At 41.7% G+C, this 22,873-nt stretch overlaps 2 protein-coding genes across 5 annotated transcripts in view; both read right to left on the bottom strand.

Annotated features, from left to right (window-relative positions):
* Nucleotides 1-1,418: 1,418 nt before the first annotated feature.
* Nucleotides 1,419-6,070, bottom strand: LOC115198915 (ubl carboxyl-terminal hydrolase 18-like). Of its 4 annotated transcripts, none has more exons than XM_029761330.1 (12): nt 5,511-6,070; nt 5,297-5,384; nt 4,467-4,610; nt 3,894-3,990; nt 3,632-3,762; nt 3,438-3,517; nt 3,179-3,313; nt 2,913-3,008; nt 2,654-2,818; nt 2,348-2,476; nt 2,196-2,239; nt 1,419-2,076 (listed from the first exon to the last, which is right to left on the bottom strand). In XM_029761330.1, exons 3-12 carry the CDS (start codon nt 4,531-4,533, stop codon nt 2,004-2,006), a joined length of 1,017 nt encoding a protein of 338 aa, XP_029617190.1. In that variant the 5' UTR covers nt 4,534-4,610; nt 5,297-5,384; nt 5,511-6,070; the 3' UTR covers nt 1,419-2,003. The 4 variants fall into 4 exon arrangements, with proteins under 4 accessions (XP_029617190.1, XP_029617191.1, XP_029617192.1 ...); XM_029761331.1 differs by having other exon boundaries at nt 5,655-6,070; XM_029761332.1 differs by having other exon boundaries at nt 5,934-6,069.
* A 4,502-nt stretch (nt 6,071-10,572) lies between these two features.
* Nucleotides 10,573-22,873, bottom strand: part of LOC115198914 (protein mono-ADP-ribosyltransferase PARP12) — a 33,783-nt gene continuing 21,482 nt past the window's right edge. Inside the window, exons 2-12 of the mRNA XM_029761327.1 lie at nt 18,050-18,185; nt 17,537-17,807; nt 17,210-17,260; nt 16,987-17,113; nt 16,627-16,792; nt 16,387-16,507; nt 16,077-16,173; nt 12,808-12,892; nt 12,507-12,637; nt 11,872-12,023; nt 10,573-11,730 (exon numbers count right to left, since the gene is read on the bottom strand). Of these exons, the coding sequence (XP_029617187.1) occupies nt 11,339-11,730; nt 11,872-12,023; nt 12,507-12,637; nt 12,808-12,892; nt 16,077-16,173; nt 16,387-16,507; nt 16,627-16,792; nt 16,987-17,113; nt 17,210-17,260; nt 17,537-17,807; nt 18,050-18,185 (1,729 nt within the window). The 3' untranslated portion in view covers nt 10,573-11,338. The remainder of the gene's footprint in view (nt 11,731-11,871; nt 12,024-12,506; nt 12,638-12,807; nt 12,893-16,076; nt 16,174-16,386; nt 16,508-16,626; nt 16,793-16,986; nt 17,114-17,209; nt 17,261-17,536; nt 17,808-18,049; nt 18,186-22,873) is intronic.

The following is a 22,873-nucleotide window of genomic DNA, read 5'->3' as shown; positions in this document are numbered from 1 at the left end:
CTGAAAACCTTCCAAATAAAAGAACGGTTCATAAGGTGCCTCCCATAAGGTGTCCACTGTCCAGGTGGGTAATGACAGTACAAAAGGACAGACGACAGACTGGGAGGCTCAACAATGGTGGTGCAGACATGTAGCGTGTGCCACACGTATGAATAGGTGCTAATGTGTCGCCTATGTTAAGGTAAGTTAAGCGCACACCGGAGCCACAGATGGGGTATGGAGGGGTGTGTCACGGCAGGTGTTCTCCCCGAGTGAAAATTGTGGCACACGCCAGCCATCTTGTGATTATAAGGGGAACATTCATGCAATAACACCTGGTTAGTGTTGGCCTCATTGTAACTGGGCATCAATAATTCATTTACAACTATAATAGAAGAGAAAGAGAGATAAATAGAGAAAGAGGTCTGTCATCTTACTCCAAGCTCAGAATTATTTTGGATGCATCGTTCTATGTCATTGTTTTACTGCTGCAAGTACTGAAATTCAAAACTGTTATTTGAACTATCAAAGTCAAATATGTCCAGATGCAAACACACCTGCGTCCTATTTTTCTGTTCATTCCTGGTGTTATTATTTTTCTATTGGCGTTGTTGGAAAGTAAGTAGGAATTTCACTGCTTGTCTACACCTGTTGTTCACGAAGCATGTGACAAATGACATTTTATTGGATTTTATTAAAAAACAGAGCAGCATTTATAGGGGGAAGCCCAAAAATATATATCTGCCAATCAAGAGTGAGGTTTAAGACTTAGTTACAAAACTGTCACATTTGTGTTGTGTCGAGAGTAGACTCAAGCGTCAACTCTAGAAATGCAGCATCTAAAAGGAACAGTGACACGCCAGAAAGCACTGTACATCACCACTGTACATACTGAATGCATTACTCTGCTACTGTCCGCTGACTGTGGGTTGGAGATGCCCACGTAGGCTACTACCAGTGGCACTGTGTAGACATCTTCCATTCTGTCAGTGCGAGGCAGGCTGCGAGCACACGGGCACCATTTCAACTGGTCCTCAGTGTCTTGGCTAAGGTAGTGGGAACAGTTTTTATTAACTATGTATGAGATTCCCCAGACAGACGGCCTATACCAAGTTGTACATGTACTGTAAAGTATGTACTGTAAAGGATGTACTGTAAAGTATGTTGAGAAGGAATAGGTGGATTGGAGATATTCTATCTGCCCCTCATTCTCCTTTTCTGAGAGAAAGATGATAGGCAAATGACCAATAGAAGAAAAAGAAGAAAATAGAAGATAAGAAAATAACAGAATAGAGAAGACTATAGAAGAACATAACATTTCAATGCATGTCATTCCAAACCACATTTAAGTACGAGTATTGAGAGAGCCTGTGGCACATACGGTGGGTGTTCTAGGTCTTGCAGGGCTCACTTCAGTAACTGGAAAAAGACGCAATACATTTTCAGGTGCTACCTGGAAAAATGACAGTTTATTTCTCTGTTGACAGTAGTGATATCGAAATAGAACAGAGTACCGGTAACTACTGCATAAACCAATTGTTCTGAAACAAGGTGAGTCACATATTTTCCATGTCAGGCAAATATTATCACCAATGAGTCAATGGCCTTTTTCAGGTTTTCCCCCAGAATACCTCAACTCAGCACACTCTTCAAACCACCCGTGTTATAGTGGTTTCAGAACGTGTGGTCTGAAGCTTACAAGATGACTGTACTCATAACAGGGTGAAGGGTGTTTGCCTCCACCTATTGGCTAAGCTCAGTAATGCCCTATGAATGTCCAATGTATCCAGCATAAACAAAACCTCAAAACATATACACAACCCCACCAAATATACTTAAACAAATCCATGTAATTGCACATAAACAATGACCCATTACCCATCATTTTAAAGCGAAAATCATCAAGATAAATGACATCCCCAATGCTACATGAAGACAACAACCCCTCCGATAGGTAGTTCACCCCGCAGTGAGTGCACCTTGTGTTTGGTCTCCAGTCTCCACTCTTTATCCCTTTAGCTCCGTCAGCCTGAGGACCACTCCTGTTGCTTTCCCTCTGGGGTTCGTCTGTAGAGCAGCATATACGCTGTGTCTTCTCTGTTAACAAAGGATAAGACACCTGTCAACTGATGCCATTTCCCCCACAGAATTGATCCTGTATATTACTGAGAGACGTCGCCATTCTAAAGAGAAGTAATTGTGTGTTAAAACCTTACCGTTGACTTCCTCCATAGGTGTTCTGTACTTCCTTCCAGCTAACCTGTGTTTGTGCAAAAGTTATGTTACTTTTAATGATACCAAAGAAAGGTATATGCATAATACAAACTTGCTGAGTGGTGTAAACATTCTTCCACTAATTTTCTCTTACCTGCCATACATAACTATCATTAGCGTAGTACCAGCTCCGGTCCTTGTGACGAACGTATGCTGTGTAGTGTCCAAACATGGCATCGCCGGAGTGCACTATGACTGCACACAAACTGTACTGGCTGTCACTCTGAAAAAATGAACAAATACAATTTGATATCTGTCAGTAATGCTGTACTAATTCCCTCCAATTATGTTGTGATAAAATGTAATTGTGTTTATGTAGGCCCATGTGTAATTTTTTTACGAGCATAATGTTGTATATTAGCATACCTCAAACAAATATGGTAAACATATGCCTATCTACCTGTACATAACGTTCTGACAGTGCCTCTGCTGTCAAGATCTCAGAAATGTTCAGTGTTTCTGGGAAGGTGACTTTGTAGTGTAGTTTCCTGGTGTAACCATGGGAATTACGGAATCTCTTCAGGTGAAGACACAAGACAGGGGGCAGGGAGATGAGTTTGAAGCCCTACATAAGAAAGAACAAGATGGAGTAATTCAGTGAACAGGCAAATCACAACAGTCTCTACAATGGAACATCCTTTCAGTTCTAAAGAACTGACCTGTTTGAATGGCTTCTTCTCTCCACACTTTTCACAGTAGCACTTATCTCCATCCCTTAGCTCCTGAAGCTTGAAGAAGAACCGTACACAGTCCTCCTGGAAGACCACAGAATAGGAAAGACACAGAGACTAAATTTTCATTTTAAACAAACCACATCCTCCCTTTGACAGCTATCAAAAAGGGCAATGTAACATTCAGAGCTAAGGACTTTGAATAGAATCCCAATATAAGAGAAAACTCGAGCCAAGTTTGAGGGAACCCTCACCAGGGAGTCATGGCTCTCCCTTATGTGCATGGGGAGGCTGAGTAGAAAGCTGGTCCCAGTTTCGATGTATGTACATTCTAGACACTGAAGGTATGTCTCCATGGTAACCTTGTACAGAGAGTGAATCTCCTGAGCCTGGGGATGGAGAACACAGACAGAGAAACTTCCTATCGTATCATCTCCAACATGCTTTTTGTTGGGTGTCCCTGTTGTTATTTTTTAGTTGATCTAATATTATGTCAATTTAAGTAGTACATACCAAGGCCTTGTCACTCATCTGTTGTTGGATAAGGTTTAGAATGGAGAGGAATACCTCATCTGCATCCTGTTGAACATGGACTGAGAAAAACATTCTTGTCAATGTTAAAGTTGCAGACAGAAAATTATATTCTTTATAATTCATAAATGTCTTTGCTTTTTTTCTCCAAGTAATGACACGTAGACTACTCATACTGCAGATGTAATTTCTGTCCAGGCAGCGCAGGAAGTCTTGATGAGGAGCAGGCTGGGATTGGTCACTCTGCATGGCTAGTAGCACCTTCCTCAGATACAGAGGGACACTCTCCTTGTCAACTGGGTTCCACCTAAGAACATAGCATTCCCAGCACTCAATGCTTTCCCACAAGCAGCCTGATAACTACCAGTAGGCTAACTAATATCTTTGTTACATGTTGATTCTTAATAGCGACGCATGGTAACCTGCCACCTGGCTTACCCTTCTAGCAGATCTACCAGTTCCCAGGTGGCAGAGAAGGACTGCAGCAGAGCGTTCACACAGCATGACAGGCCATAGTTCATCAGACCACTTAGGCCTATGGGTATCAATATGATCAGAACAACATATCTGCATGCCTCAATTCTATCCAGACAGTTAAGTAATAATAATGTGTTATGTCTCACAGGAGGTTAGTGGCACCTTAATTTGGGGTGGACCGGCTTATGGTAATGGCTGGAGCAGAATCAGTGGAATGGTATCAAATACATCAAACATATGTTTTCCATGTGTTTGATGCCATTCCATTCACTCAACAGCTTCCTGTGCTTGTGTCCATTTTGATCAATGCAAAGTGTGTGGTGTAAATTGCAGTGATGCTACTGCTGATTATGGTCAGAATTTCTTCCTGACCATGTGATCTGAACAGGCAAAACTCAGGACCCTATAGCGGCTTAGTAGGGTTCAGTTATAGGGAAATGTGTAAAACAGGTCCCTGATCAGGGAAAAATAACCAGCCCATCGGCTTGTTTCAGAATCTACTTTCCACCATATGCATTCAGTCCAAGCCCGTACCTTCTGACCTACTCCCGATAGGTAGACTCCAACTACAGCAGCACTTTGAGAACATTCTTCGTGCCATCAGGGCTATCGTTTTAGTTGGTCTATTGTTGGACTACTGTTGTTGAGTTAATTAGTCCAAGGGGTCCGGGCACCTCCCTGTGAGTGAAATACAAATGAATAACTGGATCGTCATCATACATTTTTACATAGCTGAGTTTACTCAACTTTGAGAAACTCGTCTAACATTAGGGGTGCATTTTTTGTGAATCCAAAACACTGCATTTAGCATAATATGTATTTATTTTCAGCAACTATTTCACTTACTTTATCGATCTCATTGACTACCCACAGCCTTGCGAAAAGAATATATGGAAAAAACGCGACTTGACACTAGTACGGCATCACTTTCACTTTCTATTTCTGTCAAACTTTAGGTAAAAACGAAACTAACGAAACTGAGTCCATTATATCGCCATCTGCCGGACTTTGGGCTAAGTGCCATTCATTTCTACCGATCTCATCTTATTGTTGGGCTTTGTTGAGGTCGCCATATACAGTATTTTAAAACAGCATTGAGTGTCATTTTCCTGTAAAATTCCATGTCAGGACTATAAAGTAGTTGACAGCGACAGTTAACACAAAATGGACTTCTGTTATGTAAAAGGTTGCCCACATAGTGCTAGACAGCTGTGTACGCAACAACTTTAAATCAGCATGGAGGCAACCTTTCGCAGCAAGAGAAGATATGGGACAAGATATAGAACTATTGATGGGGGCCTCCTTCAGAGCGGTACAGTATGAAACCCACATAGTTGGTTGGATGGCATCCCCTAGTGACAAACCTGATCAAACTGGCATTTCTTCAACGGAGAATGAGGATGAAGCTCCCAGGGGTTGAGGTCTTCATGACAGGGGCGTCATTTCCTAAACCTAGGGTATGGCAAAGTTGGAGGACGGGTTGAAGCTCATTTACTGCATTTCTACACAATTCAAAAACTCTCAAATGCATTTAGGAGAACAGCAAAAACAACCTAAATGCACTCCAGCCATTATCACCTTGGCTGCAGTAGCTTCATTCACCTCAGTCGATAGGGGACTTAACCTTCTACAAATATGTCATACTGCAATTAGCTACTACGCACTAGCTCAGCACAGGGGTCAAACATTCTAGTTTAGTTACACGTCAAGTCAAACAGTTACCTAGCTATCTTCCAGATCTGCACTGTTCTCTGGAGAACTGTGTCAATGCTCTCTCTGTCCATAGTCCTAAAGCCAGCTAACCATAGTCCTAAAGCTAGCTAACCGGGCAAACAGCCTTCCCGCCCTGCTCTGAGCCCTCCGCATGTTCCTAAAGCCAGCCCTCTAATACCGCTAAACTGGATTTGCCTTTTAATTGGGATTGGAATGATTTTAGTTGCCAATTTTAAATTGTTGGTGGTGAGCTAGGTAGGATATGGTGACTGCCATACTCTGCCATACCCAAATGACGCCCTACTTCACAGGTCCAAAACATTAGTCCCAGACCCGAACGAGGACAATCAGACCCGGATCCGAACAGACCTGGTCATTTAAAATAAAAAAAGAAAGCAGACCCGAATGGATACAAGGACACGTCCGATTTTTGGACCCAGTCACTTGTTTTTTTTACCAATAATGTATATAAACCCTAGATTGCTAATTTTGTATTGCCCAATGAGAGGTTTTGAAGCCACCGTCCGCCATATTGGTACTCCTCAGAAGGAGCAGTCCTCATAGACGGGTTGGATGTTTAGCAACAAAATCGACTTGTGCGCAACTATGGGGCAAAACAGGTGGGGTTATCTTAGATTGTTGACAACATGTTAACTCTATTATGTCTCCAAATATTTGTTGAAAACATAAATATATAGGCATAATGAGCACTTGTTATCTCTCAAATACATCGTTACAGTTGTTGATTAGCTAGCTAGAGAATTTTTGCCATATTAGTGTTACAGATGAAAATCGTGCTCTCCTTGCGTTGTGTTTTGTCCCAATAAATCACCTCAGCCAGTGGTCCCAGTTGAGCATCATTTATTTCTGTTGCTGTTGTTAAATAGGAAACAGCACGTTAGTTGTGCAGGGCTTAACGTTATTGATGGCTGTCGATGGCAAAATCCCTTGCATCACATTTTCATACTGGGGAACAAAATACAAAATACAACACAAAATATAACATGTGTAAATACCTGTTGTTAAATAGGAAACTGCACGTTAGTTGTGCAGGGCTTAACGATATTGATGGCTGTCGATGGCAAAATCTGTAGCATGAAGACAACTGTGTTAGCAGTGGGCTTATGTGACCATTACAACGGTGTATGCTAGCTAACACTTATCTACAGCAATCATATGCCAAAGCACATCCCAGAAAGCCCCTCAATCCCTAACAGGTACCATATACCCACACATGTATAAATCAGTAATGTACCCCCTATCTGCAAGCGGGGTCAATCACAACACGCCTTATTGTCATCAGAGTTGAACCAACCAATAAGAATGCTTGAACATTAAATACACCTTTCTTTAGAGGCAAGTGGAAACATAACCAACCCTGTTACATTAGCACTGACATAAAATCAGTCAAAAAAAATCAAAACAAGACATGATATCAAGCACAAGATAAAACTAGCTGAAACGAGCCACCTACAATTCCCCACACGGCAGCTTCTTGTCATTGTTACCAGCTATCTGACCGTTCAGAATCATAACAAAGTACAGCTTCCGGCCACATCAATGCTCGTGCATTATTTATGTGGCGTTGTCAGCCAACCCATCATTACAATTACAATCACTTGGTTTAATTTCATTCTTGATGCATAACTTTACACTTACATTCTGGTGTATTCATGAGAATGAATAAAGCGCTACTTTAATGAGCAAAATTATACTTCTCAAAATGTTTATAAAATTGTGATTAATGCAAAGAAAACAGATGGATTATATTCATAAAATGAAGGAAATCCCTAATTGTACAAACATACAACTAATGCACATCAGCAGATACTGTAAATGTACTGTACTGTACTATAAATGTATAAAGCTTATAATGTACACAACTACTTCATGGTGTGAGGTTCGCAATTTGCCATTATATAAAGTGTGCAAAGCTATCATCAAGGCAAATGCTGGCTACTTTGAAGAATCTCAAATATACATTTTATTTTGATTTGTTTAACACTTTTTGGGTTACTACATGATTCCATGTGTTATTTCATAGTTTTGATGTCTTCACTATTATTCTACAATGTACAAAATAGTAAAAAATAAATAAAATCCCTGGAATGAGTAGGTGTGTCCAAACTTTTGACTGGTACTGTATATATATTTTTATGTAGTTATCCCACTTCCCGGAGAGTAGTTACGGTATCGGTACCTAATAATTTGGTCACTGGACCTGATACCTTGTATTAGAAACAATACTGAAGTTTCTGACAATTGTGAGAGCAAAATTGCAAGGTTATTTTATAATGCTGTAATTGCATCAAATGGTTGTTTTATGCAACAGAATAGAGGGTTCTTATAACTCTACTGTGTCTGTGTGAACTGAAAGTGGGCCTGGGGGATTTAACACTGACAGGAGATTTATGATGTCTTTGGGTGACACCGCATTCCAGAGTATGAGTTAATGTTTCTGTACTGGAGTACCAGGGGGAGATGGCTCCAGTATGGAGCTGGGGGGGGGTCAGACCCTGGTGTCTACACAATGAGGACAGTTTTTACAGCAGATACTGTCTGCTGTGAATTATGAGTATCTTTCATACAAATATTTACCTTATGACCCATTCCATACATTTGTTGTTTGCCATGTAGACCGAAGGAGGATGGACTTTGCTATAAAATGCTGTGACTGAAACCAGCTTGTTCAGTTCTTAGTGATCACCTCCAGGGGTGATTACCAACCAGCTCCATTACTGCACTAATTAAATAATAAAGTTAGATTGTTTTGAAGAAATCTAAGCCTCTCCTTTTGATTACAATAATTCTACCACACAATTTTCTACTGGAGAATACGGGTGACCACATGTCTTATTCAAATATAATTGTTGTTGACAACACATGTAACCAAAATTATTCACAGTTGTCTTCTCATTTCCACATAATCTGTCACGGTTCTGCGCACCAATAGGGCATAAGCCAACATTTCTCCTTATCGCTATTGCTAATACACTCGAATCATGTTCAAACACCGTTTGAATATCTTTTTCCTTTTCTAACCATGGATGAGGCTTTCCTCCAGAACTTATAGGCAACCTTTTATCACTATCTTCATACACTCTACTGCCTCAATGTTGCTGTGGCTGGGACTTTCGTCCCTCTTACAGATCTCACAGGGTAATACCCCCAATAGACGGAACCTACCCTACACCATATAAACTCAGCAAACTCAAGTCCCTTTTTCAGGACCCTGTCTTTCAAAGATAATTCGTAAAAATCCCAACAACTTCACAGATCTTCATTGTAAAGGGTTTAAACACTGTTTCCCATGCTTGTTCAAAGAACCATAAACAACTAATGAACATGCACTTGTGGAACGGTTGTGAAGACACTAACAGCTTACAGACGATAGGCAATTACGGTCACAGTTATGAAAACTTAAGACACTAAAGAGGCCCTTCTACTGACTCTGAAAAACACCAAAAGAAAAATGCCCTGGTCCCTGCTCATCTGCATGAATGTGCCTTAGGCATGCTGCAAGGAGGCATGAGGACTGCAGATGTGGCCAGGGCAATAAATTGCAATGTCCGTACTGTGAGACGCCTAAGACAGCGCTACAGGGAGACAGGACGGACAGCTGATCGTCCTCGCAGTAGCAGACCACGTGTAACAACACCTGCACAGGATCGGTACATCCGAACATCACACCTGCGGGACAGGTACAGGATGTCAGCATCAACTGCCCAAGTTACACCAGGAATGCACAATCCCTCCATCAGTGCGCAGTTGCCCGCAATAGGCTGAGCGAGGCTGGACTGAGGGCTTGTAGGCCTGTTGTAAGGCAGGTCCTCACCAGACATCACCGGCAACAACATTGCCTATGGGCACAAAGCCACCGTCGCAGGACCAGACAGGACTGGCAAAAAGTGCTCTTCACTGACGAGTCGCGGTTTTGTTTCACCAGGGGTGATGGTCGGATTCGCATATATCGTCGAAGGAATGAGCATTACACCGAAGCCTGTACTCTGGAGCGGGATTGATTAGGAAGTGGAGGGTCCGTCATGGACTGGGGTGGTGTGTCACAGCATCATCGGACTGAGCTTGTTGTCATTGAGGCAATCTCAACGCTGTGCGTTACAGGGAAGACATCCTCCCTCATGTGGTACCCTTCCTGCAGGCTCATCCTGACATGACCCTCCAGCATGACAATGCCACCAGCCATACTGCTCGTTCTGTGCGTGATTTCCTGCAAGACAGGAATGTCAGTGTTCTGCCATGGCCGGCGAAGAGCCCGGATCTCAATCCAATTGAGCACGCCTGGGACCTGTTGGATCGGAGGGTGAGGGCTAGGGCCATTCCCCCCAGAAATGTTTGTGAACTTGCAGGTGCCTTGGTGGAAGAGTGGGGTAACATCTCACAGCAAGAACTGGCAAATCTGGTGCAGTCCATGAGGAGGAGGGTGCACTGCAGTACTTAAGGCAGCTGGTGGGCACACCAGATTTTGACCCCCCCTTTGTTCAGGGACACATTATTCCATGTCTGTTAGTCACATGTCAGTGGAACTTGTTCAGTTTATATCTCAGTTGTTGAATCTTGTTATGTTCATACAAATATTTACACGTTAAGTTTGCTGAAAATAAACGCAGTTGACAGTGAGGACCTTTCTTTTTTTGCTGAGTGTATTTACGACCGGTCGTTACACTATTGAATAAACTCATGTTTTCTAGGTCCGTATCCTATAATTGTTCAGCCTACGATTCTCATCTCCCCAAGATTTCAGAATGAGTGGTAACAGTTGTAGGAACTGTGCCTACCTTGTTTCTGGTGCCGGCATTTTTTTCACAGATTCGGACTCTCTAGTTCGACTGTAAATAGTGGTGAACCCTGCTCGCAGCGCCAACTGTTAGCTTCTAAATCAACAGAGTAAAAACTCACAGACGACTAGTAAAGCTCAAACCAAGTTTATTCACCCAATGGTTCAAACAGCTGAAAGACAAAGTCATATTTACACTGGTATTTAAACCTTCCTCCTATGCCGAGTCTCCTCCTTACACATCTGGACAGCCAAAAGATCTCTGTTGCTAGACAGGACTTCAGTGATTCCTGTTCTTTCTCACTTCATCGGACCTGACTTCGGCCCAAATTCCTCACTTCTCCCCAACTCACGGCTGCCTTGTACCAGACTGTGGCCCTACTCCTTTCCATAGGATACCTGATGTCTAACCATAACATGTTCTGACAGAATGTAAACGTTCTGCATTCCCTTCCCTCCCTCAGTGTCATGAATAAGGATATTTCATATTTTCAAGTTTAGAAGTCAGAACCCATCAATGCAAAGAAAACAGATGGATTATATTCATGAAATGAATGAAACCCGTAATCGTACAAACACTGAACTGATGCACATCAGCAGATACTGTAAAAGTACTGTACTGCAAAGGTATAAAGCTTAAAATGTACACAAGTACTTCATGTTGTGCGGGTTACAATTTGCCATTATATAAAGTCAATAGCACTACAAAAATGTGTCCATTGTCGAAAACGGATAATTGCACATGTAGTAATCATAGTAAGGTGCATCCCAAGATTAGCTGTAATTTGTCAAACACATTTAACAGAGTGCTAAATCCATTTCTCTAATTCACGAAAGCGTACGTTTTTTCCCTCAGTTTAATATCAAAGGGTTCACAGTTCACACCTCACAATCAGCCTCAACTAATGACACATGAGCTTTCAGGTTTAGGTGCAGGGGTTGGTGCTGGTCTGTATGTTGGTGCTGGTCTAGGTGCTGGAGCAGGTACAGGAGCTGGACGGTAGTATGGCTGGTAGACTTGCGACCCTGCGTCGTCCTCACCATAATGGATGAGGTACTCTGGGTACACCTGGTGCTTCTCAAACACCACAAAGATGGAGGGGTTGCTGACGTCATCCACACAGCTGTCGTAGAAGATGGTGTCCCCTCCGTCCTTTGATGGGGGCCGGAGGTAGCGGGAGTGCCCTTTGGTGTAATCTCCCACCAACACACGACAGACAAACATGGACCTCATATTTGATTGGCCAGAGTAGCTATTGGAGTATTTGGCATCTCTGGCAAAGTAACTCCCTGAAATTGGATGTTAGGAGGTGAAGGGGTAAGCAGTAATCATTAATCACAGGAAAATATATTATATCAATGATATATCATCTTGATTTATGTCAATAATTAGAAAGAAATGTAAATGCACAAGCACATGACACAGCTCACCTTTCCCATAGGCTGTTCCGTTTAGTCCACAGATCCTCCAGTCAAAGTTGTTAAGGCAGATGGCATGGAGGTATTTGGAGTCTGTGCCATGGAAAAGCTGTTTCTCCGTCACATTCCTCCCTCTGTTGTTCTTCTTCATGAGATCCCTTTGCCTTGCAATCAGAATAATAAAAAAATAAATCCCTTTGCCTTGCAATCAGTGTATGTCCTCTAGAAGCACTGTAGACAGTGTGCAGAATGTATTGGAAATAAATTATTTGTATTTCTTTTGAGATGATATTTGTGACAGAAAGTTAGTCGAGAGAGAGAATGCTTGTATAATGTGCAATTATTTTGGGTGCAGTCAGGAAGTGAGCATCAAGCTGTAGCACATCCGGCTGTGATTGGGAGTCCCGTAGGGCGGCACACAATTGGCCCAGCATCGTCCGGGTTTGGCTGGGGTCGGCCACCATTGTAGATAAGAATTTGTTCTTAACTTACTTGCCTAGATATATATATAATACACATATATATATATATATAACAATTTAAAAAGAACAACAACAAAAAAATATGAAAAAAATAAATCTATTCTAGACCAATCAATAACTCAGGTGATTGTCAGTTGAAAGTGTATGTAGTCTTAGGTAACGTACCACTGAAAGACTTCCCAAAGGGATTTGTTCTGAATCCTCTGGATTTGGCGGATGCTGAAGCCTCTCATGGTGTTCTGAAAAAGCCCTTGAATCTCCTTAAACTCCACTGACAAGCACGGAAGGTCGACTCTCTGATAGGGACATGATGGGAGACAGAGAAACAGTCATAATACACCATTAGCCTACCATGTAGGGACAGATTGGAGCAGTTATTTGCCCAGAAACAAAACAAACAGCCATCTCCATTGGTCTAAAATAGCAGGTTCCAGGCATCTGGTATGTACTGTATATAATATAGTACCTCGTATCCTGTTTCAGGAGTGTGTGCCTTGTCCCAGTGTCCTGGTAAAGCTCTGAAATTTGAGTGATTGCTCGGAGCCCTTTTGCTGAAAAGTAGAAGAAAAATAAATATTCCTAAAGGTAAATGCAAACAGACATTTGGTTGTCCAGTTCAACCACAAAATGTAAAAAAAGGCAAATGGTTGCAGATAAATAGTAACCTGGTTAAATAAAAGACTGCCTTTAGAATTTTTAGACTGCCATTGTTTTGGGGAAATCTGTCTATTTCACCAAATATCAATACATTTATGTATTTTGATGTTTTGAAGTTCTACAGCATTTTAATCAAGATAATCTATTCTTTCTAATGATGTACATCATTTTGGGCAGAGTATTATGCATTGATCAATTGCTGGAAGTTAAAACGTCGGAGTTCTTCCCATTGTTTCCTATAGGGGAAATAGGGGTATGTCTGTCTATTTCGCCAAATATCTACAAAATGTATATCTTTTGATTCTTTTCAAGTCTGTGTCATGACATGGCCCTCTTTGGGTATAGCGAGTGGCTTCCCCCTCTCTTCTCTCCTACACCCAGGTTCTGTTATCTCAGGTTGTAAATTCCTGGAGGCGACTCTCTCCTCCTGGCCATGCAGAAAGAGACATAGAGAAAACAAAGGAACTTCTTCTACATCACAGAACTTGAGAACTGAACAATATTCATGTTTTGGAGAATGTGTAAACGATCAGTGGAGAAGCCAGCTACGACCCGGTCTGTTTTGTTTCATGTTTGTGACCTCATGAAAGACAATACAGCCACATTACCATAACTCTGTTTATACATTAGCCTCCATTATGAGGTTTGCGTCTAATTATTGTATAAAATGAATGAGTAAATATGAAACTATTTGTGAAATTATGTAATGTGATTTTAAACCGTTAATGTGAGAGAATTGTATTCCCTTTAAAGTTTAACCAAATCATTGGCCCGCCCCCATGAACACAGACATGATCTGGCTCATGTGACTCCATGTGACTCCTTTTCTACTGTTCCGAATAAAACCCCCACCTGAAGAAATCCTCTTCAGACCATGCGAACCTCAGTCACCAAGGGGGCAAAGGTTTGAGTAGAGACCACAAAAACCTCAGTATAAGCTAAGGTTGTAATAGTTGTTGAATTCCTAACCATACCACGTGGGGCATTGGCTACACGGGTGGAAATGGTTCAACTCTGAGACTATCAATCCCTACAGAATAAGAGTAAATCTTAGATACTAATTACTAGTCTGCAGCTAGAAATTGTTAACCTGGGATGCGAAGACCGACAACCGCCGAAACATCTATTCTATAAGAACATTTCTGAATGGTACTCTGAAGTATGCATTCTAACCAGGAAAGACTCCAGGGAAGCAGAGAGAGAGACGCGCGGATGAACGTTCCAACAGAAAGACGGACGATTCCAACAGAGATCACGACGACACACTGAGCGTAAATATATATTGATTGCAGTTATTCCCGAATGGGTGAGAGTTCATGTGCAAAGGATTAGAATTTCAATTAATATAATTATCAACTGTGAAGTGACTCTGTAATTCCCGTCCTTCTCAGTCCACACCCACTTCCCTTTGTCCACCAAGCGGTCATATCGGCTTAGCCCACTAGGGAACCTCCCCTATCATTTCCTTGTAACCATATCTACTGTTTGTTTGTTTATGCATTTCTGTGATTATTTAGTTAGTTAGTAAATAAATGATTAAGACAATTGATATATGGATGATTCATAGTAAAGGCTGGGTTCGTGCAGATAACCAACAATTTACGACGTTTGGAATGAGACTAACGTGAGGTAAAGAATAATTCATTAATTAGAAGACTAATTGATCAGATATTAAAATATCTGAAGAGTTATATATAAGTTATATAAGAGGGTTAGAGTTATATAACTTTGTAATCTGAAGATTTTCCTTGGTGCCCCGACTTCCTAGTTAATTACATTTACATGATTAGTTTAATCATGTAATAATAATTACAGAGAATTGATTTGATAAAATAACAGTCTTCACTTTAATGATGCTAAAGACACGACATCTGACACCATTTTAATCAGGAGAATCTCCTTTTTTGAATGATGTAAGGCTGGGCAGCGAGCTCTGCTGTCATCAAACGCTAATCATTAAAATGTCAGAAATCACACATTACTGTTGGAACGAGGTTGCCCCATTGTTTCTCTATGGAGAAATTGTACAAGGACATGTCTGTCTACTTCGCCAAATATCTCACAATGTGTATATTTAGATTTTTTTCACATCGGACATACTTTTTTTATCAGGAGAATCTTCTCTTTTTAATGATGCTAGTCCGGGCAGCGAGCTCAGCGGTCACCGATCCAGAAATAGTCAGAAGTTACAATTTTTCCCTACTTCCTTGTTACGCAGATGTAAGCACACTTGACATTGAGTTGTTATTTATCAGTTTTGTCCTATGTACAGATTGTAGTTGTAAAATAAAAAGGGATACTTTGTTTGGTGCCATTTAGGGGAAATGGAATTCTAAGTATCACTTCAGTCAGAAGAGGCTTAGCGAAGGTTCGTTTCAATTAATTTGCTATTCGCGCTGGTGTTCCAGCTCAGCCAACGTTCCTTGGCCATTTTTCTGGGTGAATTTTTACTTATTCTATTGGACAGCCTACCAGCAGAGCTAGCTGATAAATCAAGCTCTTGCCAAATCCAGTCAGGAGAAGAGCGAAAACATATTCTCCCCCAAGAAAATGCTTCAATGCAGATATTTGCTGTTCTTTCAATTAAGCTATTCCCCCCAGTTCTTATATAACTGCTGCTATAGCAGCATCAACACCAACCTCCAGGTGCTTCTCGTTGTCATCATCAACTAAACCACCCCCACAGATTATCAGAGGACGCTGATTGGTCCGGCCATATGGTGGAGGGAGAGGGATGTGCTCAAACGGTTTGAATCTGGTTGTTGCCAGACTGTATCCGTGTGGCGAAACAGAATGTAAGCTTGCGTGATCAGGATGGTTTGTACGAAGCTATAGTGCTACGGCAAAAATCAAAACGTGCACCCAGTGGGGGCCATGGACCGAGATTGGGAAACCCTGGTCTAGCAAAGTAAACATACAGAAATCATTATTTACAGTCAGCTACTCCTCTTCTATAGACTACTTTCAAGGCAAGAGAACACACAAGGAGCCTAGTGGTGAAGTGAGTGAACAATCCCCAGAAGAGTCATTTCAAGAGCAAATTGATCCATACAAAAAACATTTACAACTTTATCTTACCTGGTTTTGATAGTTTGTGCATCAGCTGAAGAGACAAACACAGGCCGTCTTCTCACAACCTTCTTGGTGCTGTACTGCTTGTTTGTTTGAATCATGTCTGAAAAGGAGCAGAGCTGTTGTAACAACAGACACTTCACATGCAGATGTCATTGTTTTGCCATAGTGACTCCATCCAGAACTATCTCAATTTGTCACATACAGTAGTAGCTGTAAGAATCCCTGCATATCTGTTCGTAATATACTATGTATGGTGTATATGGTTTTAAGGCTGCAGTTGGTTTATTTTGGATATCACGTCATCTGTGCTCACCTGGGAAACTGAGTTCATAGGTCTGTGACCCCGCGGTGAACTCCATCACAGCCTTGTTGTCTTCCTGGAACCTCTTCTCCAGGTCTTCACTGGTGATGGTGGCTGCCCTGTGTCTACCGCTCTGTAGGGCAAGACAGAAAACATGGGGGTTATGCATTATTTGCATAATTTGGATTTAAAGAGGGACTGAACTCTGTCCTATTCAACCATCACTTTTCAACACTGCTCGTCGTCACTCACTGCTGATGCATACTGGATCCAGTTTCCATGCTCATCCTCCCAGAACCAGGCCCACTCCGTGGTGAGGATGAACATAGGCTCTAGCACAGAGGAGATGGTGGAGAGACGCCGGGCTTTGTTCAGACCGCAGGTCATCGTATCGAAACACACAGGCTGGACTCCCCGACTAGACAAGAGAGAATAAAAGACAGCGAACAATCAGCGATAACAATAGGAGAAGCTGTATATCGCACTAACTAGAAGCGTATATGGCGTTAACAACTCATCGTATTAGCAACTAGCAACATTTGCCCACCATTGACCAAGTGCCCTACGTGTTACTGTCCATTCAAGTTCATTCTTCTTAAATGTAGAGCCCACCTGTATGTCTTTGCTGGGTCGCAATAGTCCTTCTCAATCACCTCGTTGTCTTGTAGAGCTGTCCAGTTTAGTCCCTCCCTCACCTCCCATTGGTAGGGCATGGTAGAGTGGGCTTTAAAGCACTTATCTGAAATATGAGTAAAGTTAGGTGTTGAAGTATTATGTTTATTACGCTCTAAGCATTGATTATTCATAAAATTATGCTTTGAAAATGCTGTCTTACCACCGTGTATGCAACTGCCCTTGATGAAGTACATACATATTTCAGATTTATCTGAAAAAGAGAACAGGACATTTCATTTACCATGCCAATAGAATCAACATCTATACATTTTGATAGCTTGTGACTGGGAATGTTCATCATTCATTGGCTCTTAATACCAGTTAATAACCATGAACACACTGTAACTGAGCTCATGAAATAGTTTCTGCTAAATTTTAGGTTATTTTAAAAAAGAAATCCACAATTAACCTGCATATTGATTATTGTGACTACTATGTGGGCCTCTGTTAGACTTGTTACTTTTGTTAGCGGTTGCATTAGCTTTACCTCTTTGATGTTGCCCCTTGCCTTGCTTGGCATGGTTTTGCTTTTGCAACCACTCCATGTTCATGTACACAGACTTCAGGGAGGCAATGAGCTCGTTGGGCACCCCTCTGTCCTTTAGGATTTTTAATGGGTGGGGTTCGTAGAAATCATGACACCTGGGACAGTTGCAGCTACCCCTGAGATACATCTCACAGACGTGGAGCCTCTTGCATGTCTCGCCATCCTGGCATTTGCCATACTCTCCAACACCGTTGTTGTAGTTGTGGCACACCTAGCAGAAGGAAAATGTTTGTGCGAGAAAAAAATATGCACAAACACACATGCATGCACGCACACACATACATGTATGAGTAGACACACACACAATATTCTGGGATATTCCATTTATATTTCTGCACACCACAGCACAAGATTGGAGGAACATGAACTTAATTTAGATCATGATCACTAAACACAAAGCCTTAACCAGACAGAGCATACTTTAGCAAAGGGGCCTGCTGCAGTGTTACGTACTTGTGGTAAGAAGAAGCCATCATTCTGAAGCAGCAGAGTGCACAGCTCAGATCTGTTCAGTTCCTCCAGTCCGTGTTCTTTCAGGATTCTGCTGTTGTCCCCCGAGGTCAGGTCATGGTTGAAGCGACATCCTCCTCTGTAGTCAAAAGTAAACATTTTCTTGATACAACCTTCCATCACACTGGGCACAAACTGGTTGAATCAACGTTATTTGTCAATGTATTGTAACGTGAAATCTACGTGGAAAATACACTGAGTGTACAAAACATTAGGAACACCTTCCAAATATTGAGTTGCAACCCCTTTTGCCCTCAGAACAGCCTCAATTCGTCAGGGCATGGACTCTACAAGGTGTCGAAAGCGTTCCACAGGGATGCTGGCCCACATTGACTCCACTGCTTCCCAAAGTTGAGTCAAGTTGGCTGGATGTCCTTTGGGTGGTGGACCATTCTTTTTTTCTTTCTTTTTACCCCCTTTTTCTCATGATATCCAATTGCGATCCAATTACAATCTTGTCTCATCGCTGCAACTTCCCAACGGAGTCGGGAGAGGCGAAAGTCGAGTCATGTGTCCTCCGCAACATGACCCTCCAAACTGCGTTCCGTAACACCCGCCCACTTAACCCGGAAGCCAGCCGCACCAATGTGTAGGAGGAAACACCGTTCAACTGACGACCGAAGTCAGTCTGCAGGCAGCTGGCCCGCCTGTTACATCTGCTCCGGCAATGCCCTCTACTGCTCATCCTGTGTCTCCTTGACCTGACGCCACTCCCCCAGTACTCACACACACAGAGCGAGTATCTCCCTCGCTCTGTGTGTGTGTGTGTGTGTGTGTGATTGTGTGTGATTGTGTGGGCGGAGACAGGTGTGCTGGAGTCAGAGCAGATCCCCACCAGCTGCAACCTGTTCCATAATCAAGATCTCTACAAATATTCAGCCCTGCCACTTCCACGCTGCCAGATCGTAATCTCTGATCAGTCAGTCTACGTTTCTAGCCGTTTGTTACTATTCAGATCCTGTTATCCTATTGTGCCTGTTTTCCTTTCTGCTACAGTTCTGCCCGCTCTGACTCTGGTCCCTGTCTCCAGTCCCACGTCTTGTCATCCTGCTACTCGGTCCTGGATTCCCCACTCTACTACTCCCTTGGATTCACCTCCGGACCGGCTTACCCTGTCTCAACCCTTCTCGCTCCAGCCTCAGACTCCGCACCTGGTTTCCAGCAATCCACCCGAGCTTCCCCTGACCTGCACTCCATCTCCCCTCTGTGTTTCAATAAATACCTTGGTTACTTCATCCCAGTTGCTAGAGCGCCCGGCCAAACCCTCCCATAACGCTGGGCCAATTGTGCGCCACCTTATGGGACTCCCGGTCACGGCCGGTTGTGACACAGCCTGGGATCGAACCAGAGTCTGTAGTGACGCCTCAAGCACTGCGATGCAGTGCCTTAGACCGCTGCACCACTCGGGAGGCGGTGGACCATTCTTGATACACACCGGAAACTGTTGAGCATGAAAAACCCAGCAGCGTCGCAGTTCTTGACACATTCAAACTGGTGCACCTGGCACCTACTAACATGCCCTGTTCAAAGGCACTTAAATCTTTTGTCTAGCCCATACACCCTCTGAATGTCACACATACACACTCCATGTCTCAAGGCTTAAAAATCCTTCTTTAACCTGTCTCCTCCCCTTCATCTACACTGATTGAAGTGGATTTAACAAGTCAATAAGGGATCATAGCTTTCACCTGGATTCACCTTGTCAGTCTATGTCATGGAAAAAGCAGGTGTCCCTAATGTTTTGTACACTCAGTGTACATGATTTGAAAAGTTTTTGAGGGTGAAATTTCCACATAGACAAAGATTGTATAAAATATGTTGAATTTCTACCTTTGAAACAATGTCAGATCTTCAACGTTATATCCAAAATCAGATAAAAAAAAACAGACTGGGAAGCATCTCCTACTGGATAATTGATTTACAGCTCCCCTTTGGTCTCCCAAACAGGATTTTATCCAAGCCCAGCCCTGATATTTGTCACTGACTACAACCAATGTGCTATTGTGAGAATTATTACTAAGAGATCTCTTAATAACCAAATAGATTTACTGTTGCTATCGAAGTCATTCCAAAGGGTAGGTTTAACAGAGCAAATAAAATGTTACCATTATTTCAAAGTGCTATATCATCGAATAGGCCTATGTAGCATTTGCGAAATCAACAGCTATTGTTTCTATTCCACCCAGGGTTCAACTAAAAATAGACAACACATATAGGCTTAGGGTTTCAAGCTTTCGTTGATTTCAAATATACTCTTCAAGTTAATAATTCATATGTTGGATTCATGTCTCCATCTCCATCAAAAATCTAAATTAAAGATTAGGCCTAAATCAAATCAAACTACATATAAAGTTAGTCATAGACTGTTCCCTCTGCTACCGCACGGCAAGTGGTACCGGAGCGCCAAGTCTAGGTCCAAAAGACTTTTCAACAGCTTCTACACCCAAGCCATAAGACCCCTGAACAGCTAATCAAATGGCTACCCAGACTATTTGCATTGCCCCCCTCACCCTATTTTACGCTGCTGCTATTCTCTGTTAATTATCTATGCATAGTCACTTTAACTCTACCTACATGTACATATTACTTCAATTACCTCGACTAACCGGTGCCCCGGCACATTGACTCTGTACCGGTACCCCCTGTATATACAGTTGAAGTCAGAAGTTTACATACACTTAGGTTGGAGTCATTAAAACTCGTTTTTCAACCATTCCACAAATTTCTTATTAACAAACTATAGTTTTGGCAAGTCGGTTAGGACATCTACTTTGTGCATGACACAAGTCATTTTTCCAACAATTGTTTACAGACAGATTATTTCACTTATAATTCACTGTATCACAATTCCAGTGGGTCAGAAGTTTACATACACTAAGTTGACTGTGCCTTTAAACAGCTTGGAAAATTCAAGGCCTACCTTCAAACTCAGTGCCTCTTTGCTTGACATCATGGGAAAATCAAAAGAAATCAGCTAAGACCTCAGAAAAAAAGATTGTAGACCTCCACAAGTCTGGTTCATCCTTGGGAGCAATTTCCAAACACCTGAAGGTACCACGTTCATCTGTACAAACAATAGTACATAAGTATAAACACCATTGGACCACGTGCCATCATACTGCTCAGGAAGGATACACGTTCTATCTCCTAGAGATGAACGTACTTTGGTGCGAAAAGTGCAAATCAATCCCAGAACAACAGCAAAGGACCTTGTGAAGATGCTGGAGGAAACAGGTACACAAGTATCTATATCCACAGTAAAACTAGTCATATATCGACATAACCTGAAAGGCCGCTCAGCAAGGAAGAAGCCACTGCTCCAAAACCACCATAAAAAAGCCAGACTATGGTTTGCAACTGCACATGGGGACAAAGATCGTACTTTTTGGAGAAATGTCCTCTGGTCTGATGAAACAAAAATAGAACTGTTTGGCCATAATGACCATCGTTATGTTAAGAGGAAAAAGGGGGAGGCTTGCAAGCCAACAAACACCATCCCAACTGTGAAGCATGGGGGTGACAGCTTCATGTTGTGGGGGTGCTTTTCTGCAGGAGGGACTTGTGCACTTCACAAAATAGACAAGGGAGGAAAATTATGTGGATTTACTGAAGCAACATTTCAAGACATCAGTCAGGAAGTTAAAGCTTGGTCGCAAATGGATCTTTCAAATGGATAATGACCCCAAGCATACTTCCAAAGTTGTGGCAAAATGGCTTAAGGACAACAAAGTCAAGGTATTGGAGTCACAAAGTCCTGACCTCAATCATATAGAACATTTGTGGGCAGAACTGAAAAAGCGTGTGCAAGCAAGGAGGCCTACAAACCTGACTCAGTTACACCAGCTCTGTCAGGAGGAATGGGCCAAAATTCACCCAACTTGTTATGGGAAGCTTGTGGAAGGCTACCCAAAACGTTTGACCCAAGTTAAACAATTTCAAGGCAATGCTACCAAATACTAATTGAGTATATGTAAACTTCTGACCCACTGGGAATGTGATGAAAGAAATAAAAGAAATAAAAGACATTTCACATTCTTAAAATAAAGTGGTGATCCTAACTGACCTAAGACAGGGAATTTTTACTAGTATTAAATGTCAGGAATTGTGAAAACCTGAGTTTAAATGTGTTTGGCTAAGGTGTATGTAAACTTCCAACTTCAACTGTAGTCTCGCTATTTTTATTTTACTGCTGCTCTTTAATTATTTGTTACTTTTAATTCTTACTTTTACTTTTAATTACTTTTATTAACACATATTTTTCTTAAAACTGCATTGTTGGTTAAGGGCTTGTAAGTAAGCATTTCACTGTAAGGTCTACACCTGTTGTATTCGGCGGATGTGACAAATACGATTTGATTTGATTTAGTCCTATTCTTTAACATAGATTTTGGGCTGATATGAAGACGTGAATCCAACATATGAATTATTAATTTGTAGACAAAATGGATATTGAATTGTGTTTGGTTGTCGATGCAACCAAATATCAACATTTGAAAGAGATGTCTATTTTGTGCAACTGACTTAGTCTGTCTTAAATTCCAGTTGGTCTACAAATTCATAATTGATATGTTGGATTTCAGTCTCCATCTCAACCAAACATATAAGTTAAAGAATAGGACTAAATCAAATAAAACTGTATTTAAAGTACATTTAAAGTTGGATTTGATTTAATCCTTTAATTTATATTTGTAGACCAACTGGAATTTAAGACAGACTAAGTCAGTGCCACAAAATATACATCTCCTTCAAATGATGATATTTGGTTGC

This window comes from Salmo trutta, chromosome 8 (genome assembly GCF_901001165.1).
Source record: "Salmo trutta chromosome 8, fSalTru1.1, whole genome shotgun sequence".
Taxonomy (NCBI): Eukaryota; Metazoa; Chordata; class Actinopteri; order Salmoniformes; family Salmonidae; genus Salmo; species Salmo trutta.
This window is presented reverse-complemented; position numbering and strand designations above follow the sequence as displayed.

Bases quoted from the DNA above. Each gene is read 5' to 3' on its own strand.
- LOC115198915 (XM_029761330.1), bottom strand. From the start codon at position 4,533: ATGGCACGAAGAATGTTCTCAAAGTGCTGCTGTAGTTGGAGTCTACCT. The intron at 2,477-2,653 runs GTAGATAGGCAT...TCATTTTTTCAG, and splicing joins TGTCAGAACGTTATGTACAG to AGTGACAGCCAGTACAGTTT. The intron at 2,240-2,347 runs GTAAGAGAAAAT...GCACAAACACAG, and splicing joins ATGATAGTTATGTATGGCAG to GTTAGCTGGAAGGAAGTACA.